This window comes from Schistocerca serialis, chromosome 4, assembly GCF_023864345.2.
Source record: "Schistocerca serialis cubense isolate TAMUIC-IGC-003099 chromosome 4, iqSchSeri2.2, whole genome shotgun sequence".
Classification (NCBI taxonomy): domain Eukaryota; kingdom Metazoa; phylum Arthropoda; class Insecta; order Orthoptera; family Acrididae; genus Schistocerca; species Schistocerca serialis.
The window spans coordinates 135723008-135740572 of NC_064641.1; the positions used below are offsets into that span (position 1 = coordinate 135723008).

Below are 17565 nucleotides of genomic sequence, written 5' to 3' on the forward strand. Positions count from 1 at the left end.
CACTACACCTAGTTTCAAAGATGGAAAAATGTAAGTCAATGTGGATGGCTAGAATGAATTTCCTTTAATGTTCGAATACGGTATTAAAAGTCACTTCGATTAAATATCTAGAAGTAACCTTACGAAACAAACTGGAATGGAAGGAGCACATAAGATCACTTGTTGGGAAGACGAAAGGCCGGCTACATTTTACTGGGAGAGGTTTGGGTAAGTGTGGCGTAACTATAAATAAGATCGCACACAGAACACCTGTACCACCCATTCTTGAGTACTGCTCGAATGTTGGTGATGCCCTGCAGGTCGATTTAAAGGAAGACATCGAAGTAATTCAGAGGCTTGCCGATACGAGAGAGTTACGAAAATTGTTCATGAGCTTAGATAAATATATTGGGAGGCAAAAAAGACCATCTTTACCCGAAACTCTACTGAGGAAGTTTAGACAACTAGAATTTGCGACAGACTGAAGAACGATCTACCGCTTCCAAAGTCCACAAGGGCAAAATAAGAGAGATTAGGACTCGTACAGAGGTATACAACAATCTTTCCCCTGGCCCCATTTGCGAATGGAACAGTGGAACAGAAAATGGAACTACTAACGATAGTACAAAGAATATCCTGCCATGCTGCGACTTGCTGAATATGTGTAACATAAAACTGGAAGGTGAGAAAGTGTAACACAAGCTGAATCAGTGTTCATACGAGAAGACTACATCCCTTCACACATTTATGGCCCAGTCCTGAGCGGGCCACACATTGCTGGATATTTGGCATACACACCAACTCCTCCGAGCCTCCGATACATAGTTCGATGGATTGCCACAGCCTACACAGCGTTAAAGATACACAGACCGTTGTATAGCAGGCATCGGTTGATTTCGCAGTTACTCTAGGCTTGTGCTATCGTCTGGAAATTTTCTGATTCAGAACAGTCTCCAGAGCCTCCTCATAAGACTTTGTGACACTTTCAAAAACATTGAGCTTCTTTGACCTCAAATTATGAAGTGCTTCATCAGACATTCAGCGTGTTATCGCAGCACCTGTTTGTTCCACATCTGGCTCCGTCTCTTTTTTCAAGCATTGGGACATGTCTTCTCTGTCGTACCATCTGCTGCCAACCTCGTCATTGTTTTATACGTAACAGAGGGATTCCATACGCATGTGATGGGTTTTTATTCTCTGTAATAAGTCTTAATTCTCCTGTATGTTGCATAAATTTTTCTCAAGACCACTTCATTTCCAGTTCCTTTACCTGCCTCCCTCATCAATTCTACGAGGGTCATTTTTAAATTAAGAATCGTTTAGCAATGGAGTAAGAGAAACTTTATTTGTGAACCTATCGTGTGTGTGTGTGTGTGTGTGTGTGTGTGTGTGTGTGTGTGTGTGTGTGTGTGTGTGTATGTGTATTGTGTATTGAACTGGGGGCCTAGAAACGACGGAGGCGCTTCGTCCCCGCCGTAGCCCTCAGTGGTTCACAACCCCACAACAGGCTACAGCAGTCCACTCACCCCACTGCCGCCCCACACCGAACACAGGGTTATTTTGCGGTTAGGCCCTCAGTGGACCCCTCCTGGGAACATCTCATACCAGACGAGTGTAACTCCTATGTTTGCGTGGTAGAGTAAGTACGGTGTACGTGTACGTGGAGACAGTGTTTGCGCAGCAATCGCCGACTTAGTGTAACTGGGGCCGAATAAGGGGAACCAGCCCGCGTTCGCCGAGGCAGATGTAAAACCGCCTTAAAAACCATCCATAGGGTGGCCGGCACACCGGACCTCGACACTAATCCGCCGGGCGGATTCGTGCTGGGGACCGGCACGCCTTCCCGCTCGGGAAGCAGCGCGTTATACCGCGCGGCTAGCCGGGTGGGCTTTATGAACGTAAATTGCATCACAAACTACAGTACGCACATTTTTTTCACTTTTCAACATAGTTAACATGAACATTTAAAAATTTGCAACTCGTGGCAGCAGCTTTTGGATACCAGCATCAAAGAACTCTGCCACCTGAACATTAAACTATTTAGTAACAGTTCCATTCAACATGTCATCAGTTTCCAAGCGCTTTCCATCAAGAAATTCCTTCAGTTTTGGAAACAGCTGAAATTCTGATGGTGCTAAGTCAGGGCCGTATGGTGGATGATCCAGTGATTCCCAGTGAAAGTTGACCAGTTGCGTCTTTGTTCTTGTCGCAACATAAGCAGAACGCCACCGCTGTAGAGCTGTACGCAACGGCGATTTTCAATAGCTCGCCTAAGCTTTAATAATGTTTCACAGTACCTCTCAGCGTTTATTCTCACTCATTTTGGCAAAAAAATTTAACAGGAGAATGCCTTCCCGGTCCCAAAAAACCGTTGCCATGATTTTCTTTGTTGAAGACTTTTGTCTGAATTTTCGCGGTTTCGTTGGGGAGATTGAATAATGCTACTCACTGGATCGACGTTTATTCTGTGGACTGTAGTGCGCAATCCATGTTTCAGCGCTGGTCACATTATAGCTCAAGAATTGGTCACCATCCTCGTGATAGTGCTCCAAAATGGACAAAGAATGTGCCATTCGCTTTGTTCAAAATCGTTCAAATGGCTCTGAGCCCTATGGGACTTAAAGTCTGAGGTCATCAGTTCAAAGATGGTTCAAATGGCTCTGAGCACTATGGGACTTAACTTCTGAGGTCATCAGTCCCCTAGAACTTAGAACTACTTAAACCTAACTAACTTAAGGACATCACAAACATTCATGCCCGAGGCAGGATTCGAACCTGCGACCGTAGCGGTCGCGCGGTTCCAGACTGTAGCGCCTAGAACCGCTCGGCTACCCTGGCCGGCGTGGTCATCAGTCCCCTAGAACTTAGAACTACTTAAACCTGACTAACCTAAGGACATCACACACATCCAAGCTCGACGTAGGATTCGAACCTGCGACCGTAGCAGTCGCGTGGCTCCAGACTGTAGCGCCTAGAACCGTTCATCCACTCCTTCGCTTTTTTATGTGTTCTTCTGTCAACGTTTTCCGCACCCATCTTGTCCGCTTTTTTCTGTAGTGAAGTTTATCAGTAACAATGTGAGAAAAACTACTGATCTTGAAACTTGTGAAATTTTGATGCAGCTCGTCAATAGTGAAGCACCGTTTTGGCGAACTGCCTCATGAACGTTTTGTGTCAAGTCTTCATTCATGGCAGTAGGTCGTCCAGATCGTTGTCCATCATGAACTTTTATCCTTCCTTCATTAAACAGCCTACAGCATTTACGCACATTTCCATTATTCACCTAAAACATGAACTTCAATAAGCTGCTGGTGAATTTCAGCAAGACGAACATCTGCACTATAAACCGTTTAGCTGCTGGTGAATTTCAGGAGGACCAAATTGTTTTGCATTTAAGAATCGAATAACCGAGTGCACTTAACAATCGATGGGATTACTGACTGACAGCGACAAACGAAGCAGTATAACCCTACAACAAACTCGGGCAGAGACGTGAAACGTAATGGCGGCGTAGTGCGAGACTGGTCAAGAGTGGCCGACAATGAATGGACGTCACGTGACAGAAAGTGCAGGCACGATGTGCTATCGGTTCTTATTTTAAAAATGGCCCTCGTCATTATGCTTTATTTTAATTTCCAGTGATGAATCGTACTTCTTAGTAACCTATACTGCTTGCTTATCAATTCATAATACATATTTTTGCGTTTACTCTAGTCATTAATAATTCGGAGTATGTCTTTAGTTATTCACATTTTATTCGTCTCTGTTGGTGTTGTCCAGTTGAATTTACGTATATTTCACGTTTCACTTCTCTGTTAAACAATCCATAGCGCTTTTACTTCTGTCATTGGTAAGTGCTTCAAAGTATTTTCATTTCTTCTCAGTCTTTCGAAAGTTGACACTATCCTACTTCCTTGTAGGTATCTTCTTTATTGTTTTTAGGGTTCCGAACATCAATCTGTGAAAAGGAAACCTTATAGGATCACTCTCTCGTCTGCCTGTCCGGCAGTAGAAAATCCTTTTTTTCAATAACGGGTAGGCACATCAAGTTGAAATTTATGTCTGTGGTCACTTGGCGGTCACAAAATTGAAGCTCTAAAGTCAAAGCAATCAAAAGATACGGTCGTTCATGTCACATAATTTGATACTCCCAAACCCACTCATCAAAACCTGTAGGGTACTTTCAGTTGGCCTGGAATCATAAAATTTGGCAGGAAGCAAGGTTTCACAGTACAATTAAACGAAAAAATCCGAAAATTATGAATTTGTAATAATATCAGACGAAAAAATATTTCTTTTTTCATTTGTTAACCAACTTTATACTTGCAATTAAAATATTCTCGAAAGTGTGGGAATTCCCCAAACCGATGTCTTGTCAGTATTACTGACGACAAAATGCAAAAAAATCATCGAGTTTCTCGACTCCCGGGATGGATGAAATGTCTATATATGTAATTAATTTTGCACCTAACCCTCCAGCGGGGGTCCTCCTCGCACATGGTCATTGTTTTTTAATACAAGCCTGCTGTTCATCATTAATATGGTATGCTGTGAATATAACAGAGAAAATGATGACCGACCTGCAGTAGCGAGAAGATTTTGGATTACCGTTCTCGTATTAAGATTAAATTTAGGACGACGTAAATCGCTTAAGTTGAGAATGTTCACAGCTTAAGGTGATTGTTGATTCGGCAAGCTTTTCAGCATGCCTGTACTAGATCCTTATTTCTTCTTCCTTAAAGTAGATTCTTGTAATCGATTTCGTTATCGTATCTGCTGAGAAGAGTTTTAAGAAAAGCAGTTTCAACACGGGAGGGTCATCTTGTGGCTGCGATAACTACTAGTCTGTCATGCCTTGAAGGCTAACTGAAGTCGAAAAGATCGGGAACATACTCTGACTCTCTCTGTATGTGCTTGGATAGACCTGAGTCACTACATTCTACAAAAGGGTCGCGATTACTCTTGACGTTGTACAAACGTATCTTCATTCAGTTGTCCATTCTCCATAATATTGCGTCATTGAATTCGTTTCAGTCTTCTATGTGCGGTGTCTCAGCCACCCACTGTCTAATGTAACTGTGCTGTCAGCCACTGAGCTGATTTTATGGCTTTGACTGCCTGTAGGAAGGCATTATTATCACTGAAAGTAGTAAATCTGCAACGCCGAATTTTTCATGTTATGCCCCTCCCTTCGTTTATTTATTGTCATGTGCTCCTGTCCTAGCCTGTCTACTTTGCTACAGTGTCTTGGTTGGTGTGTTTTATGTTTCTGTTTGGTGCGATTTTCTTCTTAGTCAGTCTTGGTTTAGGAAAAAAAAAAGAAGTTTCGTTGTTAACCGTACGCTTTCTCACGGGGTACAAGGAAAAGCGCTATACCCACAGGAGAGGAATCTGTGCATAAAGCCACGGGCAGAGCTCTACCGTTTTGCCAACACTTGTTATGACATTCCAGTCTCCGTCTGCCATATCACGTTAACGTCATAGTCTAATGCCTTTTTCACGAACAACCTATTTCTCTGCAGCCCACGTAGTACTATTACGATCCCTACGTGACGCAATTTCGCCTTGCGACAGACCACATTCACAAAGATCGACCGTTTCCTCCCATTCTACATCTACATCTACATTTATACTCCGCAAGCCACCCAACGGTGTGTGGCGGAGGGCACTTTACGTGCCACTGTCATTACCTCACTTTCCTGTTCCAGTCGCGTATGGTTCGCGGGAAGAACGACTGTCTGAAAGCCTCCGTGCGCGCTCTAATCTCTCTAATTTTACATTCGTGATCTCCTCGGGAGGTATAAGTAGGGGGAAGCAATATATTCGATACCTCATCCAGAAACGCACCCTCTCGAAACCTGGCGAGCAAGCTACACCGCGATGCAGAGCGCCTCTCTTGCAGAGTCTGCCACTTGAGTTTGCTAAACATCTCCGTAACGCTATCACGGTTACCAAATAACCCTGTGACGAAACGCGCCGCTCTTCTTTGGATCTTCTCTATCTCCTCCGTGAAACCGATCTGGTACGGATCCAACACTGATGAGCAATACTCAAGTATAGGTCGAACGAGTGTTTTGTAAGCCACCTCCTTTGTTGATGGACTACATTTTCTAAGCACTCTCCCAATGAATCTCAACCTGGTACCCGCCTTACCAACAATTAATTTTATATGATCATTCCACTTCAAATCGTTCCGCACGCATACTCCCAGATATTTTACAGAAGTAACTGCTACCAGTGTTTGTTCCGCTATCATATAATCATACAATAAAGGACCCTTCTTTCTATGTATTCGCAATACATTACATTTGTCTATGTTAAGGGTCAGTTGCCACTCCCTGCACCAAGTGCCTATCCGCTGCAGATCTTCCTGCATTTCGCTACAATTTTCTAATGCTGCAACTTCTCTGTATACTACAGCATCATCCGCGAAAAGCCGCATCGAACTTCCGACACTATCTACTAGGTCATTTATATATATTGTGAAAAGCAATGGTCCCATAACACTCCCCTGTGGCACGCCAGAGGTTACTTTAACGTCTGTAGACGTCTCTCCATTGATAACAACATGCTGTGTTCTGTTTGCTAAAAACTCTTCAATCCAGCCACACCGCTGGTCTGATATTCCGTAGGCTCTTACTTTGTTTATCAGGCGACAGTGCGGAACTGTATCGAACGCCTTCCGGAAGTCAAGAAAAATAGCATCTACCTGGGAGCCTGTATCTAATATTTTCTGGGTCTCATGAACAAATAAAGCGAGTTGGGTCTCACACGATCGCTGTTTCCGGAATCCATGTTGATTCCCACATAGTAGATTCTGGGTTTCCAAAAACGACATGATACTAGAGCAAAAAACATTTTCTAAAATTCTACAACAGATCGACGTCAGAGATATAGGTCTATAGTTTTGCGCATCTGCTCGACGACCCTTCTTGAAGACTGGGACTATCTGTGCTCTTTTCCAATCATTTGGAACCCTCCGTTCCTTTAGAGACTTGCGGTACACGGCTGTTAGAAGGGGGGCAAGTTCTTTCGCGTACTCTGTGTAGAATCGAATTGGTATCCCGTCAGGTCCAGTGGACTTTCCTCTATTAAGTGATTCCAGTTGCTTTTTTATTCCTTGGACACTTATTTCGATGTCAGCCATTTTTTCGTTTGTGCGAGGATTTAGAGAAGGAACTGCAGTGCGGTCTTCCTCTGTGAAACAGCTTTGGAAAAAGGTGTTTAGTATTTCAGCTTTACGCGTGTCATCCTCTGTTTCAATGCCATCATCATCCCGGAGTGTCTGGATATGCTGTTTCGAGCCACTTACTGATTTAATGTAAGACCAGAACTTCCTAGGATTTTCTGTCAAGTCGGTACATAGAATTTTACTTTCGAATTCACTGAACGCTTCACGCGTAGCCCTCCTTACGCTAACTTTGACATCGTTTAGCTTCTGTTTGTCTGAGAGGTTTTGGCTGCGTTTAAACTTGGAGTGGAGCTCTCTTTGCTTTCGCAGTAGTTTCCTAACTTTGTTGTTGTACCACGGTGGGTTTTTCCCGTCCCTCACAGTTTTACTCGGCACGTACCTGTCTAAAACGCATTTTACGATTGCCTTGAACTTTTTCCATAAACACTCAACATTGTCAGTGTCGGAACAGAAATTTTCGTTTTGATCTGTTAGGTAGTCTGAAATCTGCCTTCTATTACTCTTGCTAAACAGATAAACCTTCCTCCCTTTTTTTATATTCCTATTAACTTCCATATTCAGGGTTGCTGCAACGGCCTTATGATCACTGATTCCCTGTTCTGTACATACAGAGTCGAAAAGTTCGGGTCTGTTTGTTATCAGTAGGTCCAAGATGTTATCTCCACGAGTCGGTTCTCTGTTTAATTGCTCGAGGTAATTTTCGGATAGTGCACTCAGTATAATGTCACTCGATGCTCTGTCCCTACCACCCGTCCTAAACATCTGAGTGTCCCAGTCTATATCTGGTAAATTGAAATCTCCACCTAAGACTATAACATGTTGAGAAAATTTATGTGAAATGTATTCCAAATTTTCTCTCAGTTGTTCTGCCACTAATGCTGCTGAGTCGGGAGGTCGGTAAAAGGAGCCAATTATTAACCTAGTTCGGTTGTTGAGTGTAATCTCCACCCATAATAATTCACAGGAACTATCCACTTCTACTTCACTACAGGATAAACTACTACTAACAGCGACGAACACTCCACCACCGGTTGCATGCAATCTATCCTTTCTAAACACCGTCTGTACCTTTGTAAAAATTTCGGCAGAATTTATCTCTGGCTTAAGCCAGCTTTCTGTACCTATAACTATTTCAGCTTCGGTGCTTTCTATCAGCGCTTGAAGTTCTGGTACTTTACCAACGCAGCTTCGACAGTTGACAATTACAATACCGATTGCTGCTTGGTCCCCGCATGTCCTGACTTTGCCCCGCACCCGTTGAGGCTGTTGCCCTTTCTGTACTTGCCCAATGCCATCTAACCTAAAAAACCGCCCAGCCCACGCCACACAACCCCTGCTACCCGTGTAGCCACTTGTTGCGTGTAGTGGACTCCTGACCTATCCAGCGGAACCCGAAACCCCACCACCCTATGGCGCAAGTCGAGGAATCTGCAGCCCACACGGTCGCAGAACCGTCTCAGCCTCTGATTCAGACCCTCCACTCGGCTCTGTACCAAAGGTCCGCAGTCAGTCCTGTCAACGATGCTGCAGATGGTGAGCTCTGCTTTCAACCCGCTAGAGAGACTGGCAGTCTTCACCAAATCAGATAGCCTCCAGAAGCCAGAGAGGATTTCCTCCGATCCATAGCGACACACATCATTGGTGCCGACATGAGCGACCACCTGCAGATGGGTGCACCCTGTACCCTTCATGGCATCCGGAAGGACCCTTTCCACATCTGGAATGACTCCCCCCGGTATGCACACGGAGTGCACATTGGTTTTCTTCCCCTCTCTTGCTGCCATTTCCCTAAGGGGCCCCATTACGCGCCTGACGTTGGAGCTCCCAACTACCAGTAAGCCCACCCTCTGCGACTGCCCGGATCTTGCAGACTGAGGGGCAACCTCTGGAACAGGACAAGCAGCCATGTCAGGCCGAAGATCAGTATCAGCCTGAGACAGAGCCTGAAACCGGTTTGCCAGACAAACTGGAGAGGCTTTCCGTTCAGCCCTCCGGAATGTCTTTCGCCCCCTGCCACACCTTGAGACGACCTCCCACTCTACCACAGGTGAGGGATCAGCCTCAATGCGGGCAGTATCCCGGGCAATCACAGTCGTAGTCCGATCAGGGGATGCGTGGGACGAGCTGGCCGTCCCCGACAAACCCCCATCCGGACCCCCACAGTGATGCCCATTGGCAACATCTTCAAGCTGTGTGGCCGAAGCCAACACTGCCTGAAGCTGGGAGCGAAGGGATGCTAACTCAGCCCGCATCCGAACACAGCAGTTGCAGTCCCTATCCATGCTAAAAACTGTTTTGCAAAGAACGTCTGAACTAATCTACAGAGAGCGCAAACAAATCGACAAAATTTAAACGGTTATTAAAATACAAGATTGCCTAGTAAATGCAGTAATGCTGCTACTTGCGCACTGCTGACACTGCTCGGCGGCGGAAGGAGACTACGCGAATTTACACTAGTCAGGTACTAAAAACGCGATGCTACAACTCTCAAATACTATAATACGCCCGAAATTTATGAATTAAACAATGCAAGTACCAAAAACACGCAAAGAAATTAAGAATTAAACTATGTAACAAATGAGTGAGCTAGGAGTATACGACTTGCTGCTGCAGCTGCTTATCCAACGGCGGCAGGGAGCACACTGACTGTGACCAACCGACACTGGCCGTTCAAAACAAAAACAGAAGACAAATGACTACGCGAATTTACACTATTCAGGTACTAAAACGCGATGCTACAACTCTCAAATACTATAATACAGTCGTTAATAGATCGTTTTGTGCTTGTTGCCACCGAAGAGGTTTAGCAACTACTGCTCGTGACAAAGTACTCGTACAATAATCAACAGCTACATTTGTTCTCAACGAATAACTAGAAAATACGTGACTGAGGGCACCTTTTGCACCACATGTTATGTTTTTTTCGCTGTACAGTAAAAGCAAAATTTTTAGGGAAGAATACAGAAGAAAAATAAAGGAAGAATAAGGTTTAAAGCGCTATATACAAAGAGCTAATTAGGGAAGGAAATCAGCCGTGTCTCTTTCAGAGGAACCATCTATGCATCCTTCATGAATTTCGGGTAATAACGGAAGGTTTATGTCTTAATATCCGTGTCACGGATTTTCTTTACTCCTGTTCGCGAGTCTAGTGTCTTAACCATTGCGCCAACTCGGTCAGTTGATGTTCAGTTAGATAGGCTACGGGCATTTGAATTGTAATAAACAAAGAAGCAGCAACAATAAAGAGAATCTTATCGGCGTATGTTGCCACAAACATTTGACAGCCCGCACCTTGTACTAGATGTGACATCTATAAACTTTCGATCTTTGATTATGGAATTATTTATCGAGGATCAATGAGACAATAATCGGACACAATTTTTAAGCTAGAGAAACAACAACAGAAATAGTAATGAGGCATATTGTAAAGATCGAGCAGCAAGCTGTTAATTCTAGCTGCTCTGTGTGTGTACATCCACCAATGCGTAACGCAAAATGAGAGTAACTTCAGTGATTATGGTATCAGCAAGAAGGCAGGATGTTATTGAATTCAGCATATGTTAAAATTTAGGGGTAAGTAAGAAAAAAGTATTTTTTTTTTGTTTTCTCCAAAAAAATTCCTGCCCCGAGGTACAGGTCCCCAAAGATGACACTGCGAACACGATTTTGAAGATGCGAATTCCGGAAATTTTTTTTAAATGCTGTATCTCTGTAACACTAGATATTTTTTACAGTTTTTTTTATTTGAAACATAGTTGCTTTATGATTACAATGGTATCTACCGTTTGGACAAATTTGTCAAAGTTCTTTTACTGTCGCCTTTTGAATTTTTTTATAATATACAGAAAAAAATTGTTTTTTCAAAAATGCCAAAGCAGAAAAGTTAGATTTTTTTCTGTTGTCTAGTACCATGTAGTACTATATTTTCCGTAAAGGAGAGCTTCCACTTTTAAGTTGGAAAGGTTTTATTTTAAAACATCATTTTTTTAACTTTCAAGGGTAATGTATGTCTTCACTGAAGTTGTTTCTTACTATTTTCTTTTTTACAGTGTTTATTTCTATTGTCTTTGTCGCAGTTATTTCTTATCACATTCTTTTTTGCAGTTGTTTCTTTTCACTTTTATTGTTGCAGATACTTCTTACACTTTGTTGTAGTTTCTTTTTAGTTTCTTTTGTCGTGGTTGTTCATTGCAGGTTTCTGTATTGTAGTTGTTCACTGCTAATTTGTTTACTGAAGAGGCCTCTAAGAAATCTGAGACCATACAGTGTGTTCTGTGTTTTCGTGAGTAATTTGCCAGTTGACAGAGTTGCAGTGTGTTTTGTGAAAAGGACTATTTGAAATGTCTTATGACTGAGATCACAGGAGAGTGAAGTGTGCTGACTATTTGAATATCCATAAAAGAGTGATATAGGAGACAAAAAAAATAGACTTTGTTCAGGTTAGGAATAAGTGTTCTCATTTGAAGACTCTGTTTGAAAGTGAAGATGTTTCCAGGGACGACTTTTTGTGTTGTAAATGATTTGACAGAGTAACATCAATGATAGTGAAGCAGATTTTGCATCAGTAGAGGAAGAATTAAATACCCTGAATCAGTCAACTACAGAGGTAGGTGTTAGCTCCGTTAAGAAACCGAGATCAGTGAAGTCGTGTCATAAGCTCTATGCATCTAGAAAGCGCAGAGAAATTACTAAAGCTATGGATGAATACACTACAGCAAAACTGACCACAATCTTCAAAGAAGAAATTCCATCTTCAGAAGAAAATGAACCAAAGCACTCTTGGAAGGAATTTTTCACAAATATCAATTCACCTGTTAAATATTGTACATCCTACAGCGAAAAGGTACAAGTTTTAACTATTATTTCAGAGACATTTTCGAAGAAAACAATTTTAAACCACATTCAATCAGTATCAAAGTACACGGTAGACAAATAAAGAAATGTGAGGTCTGTAAAAGGAGTCTTTGGAAGATCAGATCCCTATTATAGTCATCCTGTAGAAGCAGCTCAAGTTAAAATAGTGCACTCATTTTATCTGGAAGATAAATAGGACTGTTCTTGCCAGAGTGCCAACAAAAAAGACACTATAACTGTAACAGTTGAAGGTCATAAAGTTGTGAATGTGAAGAGGTACATGACTCGAAGTATTAAAGAAACTTTTGCAATTTATAAGAGCAACTACACAATTTCACATACTGAAAGATCAAATTTTTATGCACTACGACCTAAGTGGGTAGTTCCACACTCACCTAGAGATGTCTGTTTATGTGTCTACTACACGAATTTTGAACTTTGTGTGGTAACTTTGAAGAACTTAATGGAGCACATGACATATGACACCTTGGTTGGGGTGTGAAGTCATTTGTAGTCTTTGATGTAAACCGAGAGACTTGTTTGTTTCTATAATGTGGTGACTGCCCTGGAAAGGAAGGGCTGTCTTTACAGACACTTGGCCTGGAAGATGTAGCAGATAACTCTGCAGAAATTACTTATGCGATATGGGAGGAAAATAAACTAATTAAGAAAACTATTGCCTTTGACAGTTTCATTGACAAAGTTGGTAAATGGTCAGTGAAAGCAGTAACGCACTAGCATCTGAAGAAATTGCAACAATAATACATTGCAGAAGTGAAGTATACAGGCCGAAGAGCTATGTTTAGTACTCCACTGTGGTTTTGCTGAGAATTGGCTTGTAATTCTCCCATAAGAAGTACAAGGGTATCATTGGAGTAATGACCAGGTTTCAATTTTTACAGGAGTGACATATTTTCAAAACAAGACCACAAGTGTTGCAGTTATAAGTGATGACACAGGTCATGACTCAGCACATGCTTTGCTGGCAATGCGCAAAACTCTTGAACTACAAACAGGGGCAGAGATGACCATCATTATTTCTGATGGTGCTCTTAGTCGTTTTAAAAATCGTTACCAGCAGTTTGAGATGAGTAAGTCGCTTGTGCCAACTGACTCGGTATACAGTGCTACTGGTCATGGGAAGGGGCCTTGTGATGGTGTAGGAGGCCTGCTGAAGCACCATGCTACAAAACATAGTACTTCCAGACCAAATACAGCTGCAATTCAGAATGCTGAGTATTTTACAAGATTCGTGAAATCTTACGCAGCCACAGCCATCATTCTTTTGTCCAAAGAGGAAACCGATGATTTCCGTGAGCAGAGAAAAGAAGGATGGTCCAAATAAACTAATCCTATAAAAGAAATTCAGATGACACATTTTTGGACTCAAAATGATGGGCTAATTCATATTGCACACACTTTAAAGAGCAAAAAAGAATAAATTTCGTTCGTTCGGCCAACACCTCAGAAACAGCAGGATAATACTCAGATTCACAACCTGACAATGGGGATGTTTGTGGCGTGTGTGTATGACTGTGACTGGTGGATTGCAGAGATTATCGACAGCAGTTATGAGTTAAACGAAACTGTAGTGAACATTATGCTACTACATGGACCAGCTGCTGGATATAGGTTTCCAGCTGAAGGACAGCACCAATGCCATCAGTGATTACTTCCTGTTCACAATGTTCTGAAGATTGTAAGTGCTCCAGTTCCTACTGGTTCAACAGGAAGGCATCACTCTATATCAAAGGAAGATACTGAAGCAGTGGAACACATTTTTAGTTCATTAACTGGCTGATTTTAGTACAAAACAGGGTGGCCAGTTGAAACCTTTGGACCTTTCACATACATTTTGGAACCACTGAAAATGTGTGAAAAATGAGTCTCTTACTCATCATTCAAAACTAAAATTATGTTAAATAAGCTTATGTTTTGATTTTCATGGGCTTGTTTTGTGATAATGCAATAATAAAACAGGTTTATGTATGGTAAAAATTTCAATTGTTTATAAAACCTGTTCAACCTAAAAGTGGAAGCTCTCCTTTTCTGGGAATGTAGAACTATATGATACTAATCAACAGAAAAAAATCAAAATTTTATTGATTGGTATTTTTGAAAAAAAAAATCCATAAATTATAAAAATAGTTCAGAACCCTATAGTAAACGAACTTTGACAGATAAGTCCAAATGGAGGATTACTTTGTAATGATAAAGCAATTATCTTTCAAATAAAAAAACCAACAAAATATCTAGAACTGTTCCAGAGATACAGAATTTTAAATTTTTTTCCAAAATTCACATCTTCAGAATGGTATGCGCAGTGTCATCTTTGGAGGGCTGTATCTCGGAGCAGAAATGTTTTTGGAGAAAACAAAAAAAGACGTGTTCCTTACTTAGTCCTTCATTTTAACATGTGCTGAATTCAATAACATCCGAGACTATGGAGGTAAGATTTTTTCCTAGCCTGCCTGAATTGATATGGACTATGCCTTCCGAGATTATTGTATCAGCAAGGAGGCAGGAGCCAGATTTAACATACATTTACAGAAAAAAGTAATCGATCACCGCATCTCTCGTTTTCTATCAGCAAATAAAGTTACTGTAGTTAATAAGTAACTATTGAATTAATATATACAGTAGTCTCAAAGACTGTATTGATAACACTGAGCGGCAACTGGAGAAAAGTAATATAACTTAATAATAAAAAACCTCTATTATTACACAACGTACTCGCGAAGTTTATTCCACCTTTTGTTTTAAGCTGATTTATTGCACAAATATGGTCTGTACGTAAACTACTACAGTTTTTTGTTTCACGTGGAAAATTATCGGTGAACCTCAAGTCATGACAAAGAGAGAATTTTCCTTCATTTTCATAGCGAATGAAATTTTGAAAATTTCACCTAGCTGTTTAATTTGATGGTCTATAAAACTATAATATTGGACACACTACACGGCTGATATGTCCTGTGTTCTACCTATTGAATTATCCCATGTAATATGAAGGGAATTATTAAAGGCACTCGTAACTTTTATAGTCGAGAAACTTCGGAAAAAAGATGAATTTATAGACGAATTAATATAAAAAACAATAAAACTTCTGTGTCTCTTATTATTCGAAAAAAATACCTCGACTTTGATTTATGAACAGGACACTAACTTATTCTATAAATGTTAGATATACGTGCAACAGATCTTTTTGCTTAGTTCGAACGTCGAAAGCTTCTGGTGGTCGATATATGTGCCGTTTAAAGCCAGCCTTCCTCAATAACTCAACTGCATAACGCTAAAAGCGCCGCAATATTCAGTTTAAAAAGAGTATGAATTGTGTTTGTTTTTGTGTTAAGTGTAAGCTGTATTGAGCTATTATAGGACAGCCACTTACATGTACACAATAAATATACTACACACTAAAGATCATAATTGACTGGTAGAAAACTGATTACAACAATGATATTGCTTTAGAGCTACATACTTTCGTCGCCAACGACCACACGGCTGATGCAGATGATAATCACCAGAACAAGAACTTTTGCTAACTCCATGCTGAATAACACACAGCAGACTCTTTGTACTAGAATCCTATGCAACAGTCGTGATATTCACTGAACGGAATTAAACACCGCAGTTTAAAGTGGCACTGGGTGAACGAGCAAGCAATTACAGCGACTATCTAGCTAACGTATCGCTGCCTCTAGATTCCGCGACCTCATTATCGCAGCATTCGTAACACTCAATAGGTGGCCACTCCACAGCAACGCACTGTGATTGGTCAGCCAGTTGTGACGTCAGCGACTGGTCAGTTCCGCCGCCTCTTTCGACTTTCTTTTACCTCAGCAGCTGACACTGCACTTTCTTTCCGAGCGTCCTAGCTCACAGCTAGACCTCAAGAGGATATATTTAACACCAAAGCCTACTGGGAAACGTGAAATAAGGTGAAAAAGCATGTCGTAAGTTTTACATTTACATCAGATGTAAGACATTTTCACCGAATGATCTAAACGTTCAGTCTCCTACGAGTACACGTCCAGACGAAAGACCGTTGTCATCTAAAATCTCCAAAGAAGTGTAGCTCGTGCAGACATTTGTCAAGGCGCTGGCTCAAATACTTCTATCATTTATAACCTTCTACAGAAAGCTTAAATAATAACGTAACGAAATATTAATAAAGTAGGTTGTAGGTGTGGTGGGTTGAATGAAAATACATTTATCTTCTACACCAGAAACTGTGTATCGTATATATAGTGCGTTACTCTTCTAAGATGCTTCTAAATTCTGACCATGTACACAATTTTACCGTCTGCACATGTTCCACTTCTTCATCTGCTGTTTCATGTTAAGAATGTTTTATTTTATAAGAAAGCTATTTTTGACGCACGAGAGAGGATTGCCGTTTTCAGGAACGATACTTCTTTCTTCGATGTTACGTTTTGCTAACGCAGATCAGACAAAGATTCTAATTCATATTGTCTTTTTCAGTCATATTTACTTTTAAGAAAACTAAGCTGGGCGACATCTTCGCAAGCACCTTCAACGTACAGCATTTTTTCCGCTAGTCATCGATCTTGCACCTTGTTTGGGATTATCCTCCGTCTTTCCCTGTCTTGCACTAATGTTTTCATCTTGACGTAACTGCTACACCCGATTCTACAATCTGCTTTAAATGGTCTAGTCCTTGCCTGTCCCTACAGTTATTTCGCTCTACTGTTCTCTCCAACTTCAACAATTATGTATTTCAGATATATATTTTCGAGCAATTCTTCCTCGATATCATACAGATATCTGATACCAGTAGAGGCCGTTTATTGAAGAAAACTTTTGTCCTATGCCGGAATATCACTGCTTCGGAAAATATCCTTGCTTCGACCATCCTGTGTAAGCTTGTTTCCAAGAGAGGAGAATTTATTTATTTCTTCCACTTTTGCGTTGTTGCCAAAATGTTAAATACGTGGTAATTCTTCTTTCCACTACGCTTGATCATCATCTTTGTTTGAAGTGCAGTATGCTGTTCTCTTGCCATCGGTGCCTGTTTTCGTTGCTCTTCAATTACTCTTCTGAAATTTTCTTTCTGTTACTGCGAGTAATAGAAGTACAGCTTGAACAACAGCAGCAATAAATTGCAAACGTGCCTCGTACCTTACTGAACACAAACTTGTCTTCCTTGAACCATTGCTTTTATCATTTGGAGTTGCTTACTGTATATCATTATTTTGCGTCTGTGCTTTCCTTTCTATCTTCGTAGGACTGTAAACGTCTTATTCCAGCTTAAAATTGTAAAAGGTCTTCTCTATATCCATAAATGCTGAGAGTATATCGTGATTTTTCTTCTGTCTCCTATTACTAAGCACATGTCAGAATGCTATTTTGACGCCTTATCGCTTCAGGAAACCCAAGTGATCTTTGTTCTGTACGTCTTCAGCTTTTTTACTGTTCTTCTGTGTTATTCTTGCCAGCAATTTTGCAAGCGTGACTTGTAAGAGTAATCATCAGAGCCGCAGAAAAGTCAGGTCGCACATCGTCGGACATTGTATAGATAA

General features: G+C 41.2%; 1 protein-coding gene across 2 annotated transcripts in view; it reads right to left on the reverse strand.

Annotated features, from left to right (window-relative positions):
* The window catches only part of LOC126473687 (isoaspartyl peptidase/L-asparaginase), a 57228-nt gene extending 41469 nt beyond the window's left edge, over positions 1–15759 (reverse strand). The window contains exon 1 of one of the 2 annotated variants that reach the window (XM_050100924.1): positions 15504–15759. In XM_050100924.1, coding sequence (XP_049956881.1) covers positions 15504–15573 — 70 coding nt within the window. In that variant the 5' untranslated portion in view covers positions 15574–15759. The remainder of the gene's footprint in view (positions 1–15503) is intronic. The other variant, XM_050100923.1, reaches the window with a different exon arrangement.
* Between the last annotated feature and the right edge of the window lie 1806 nt (positions 15760–17565).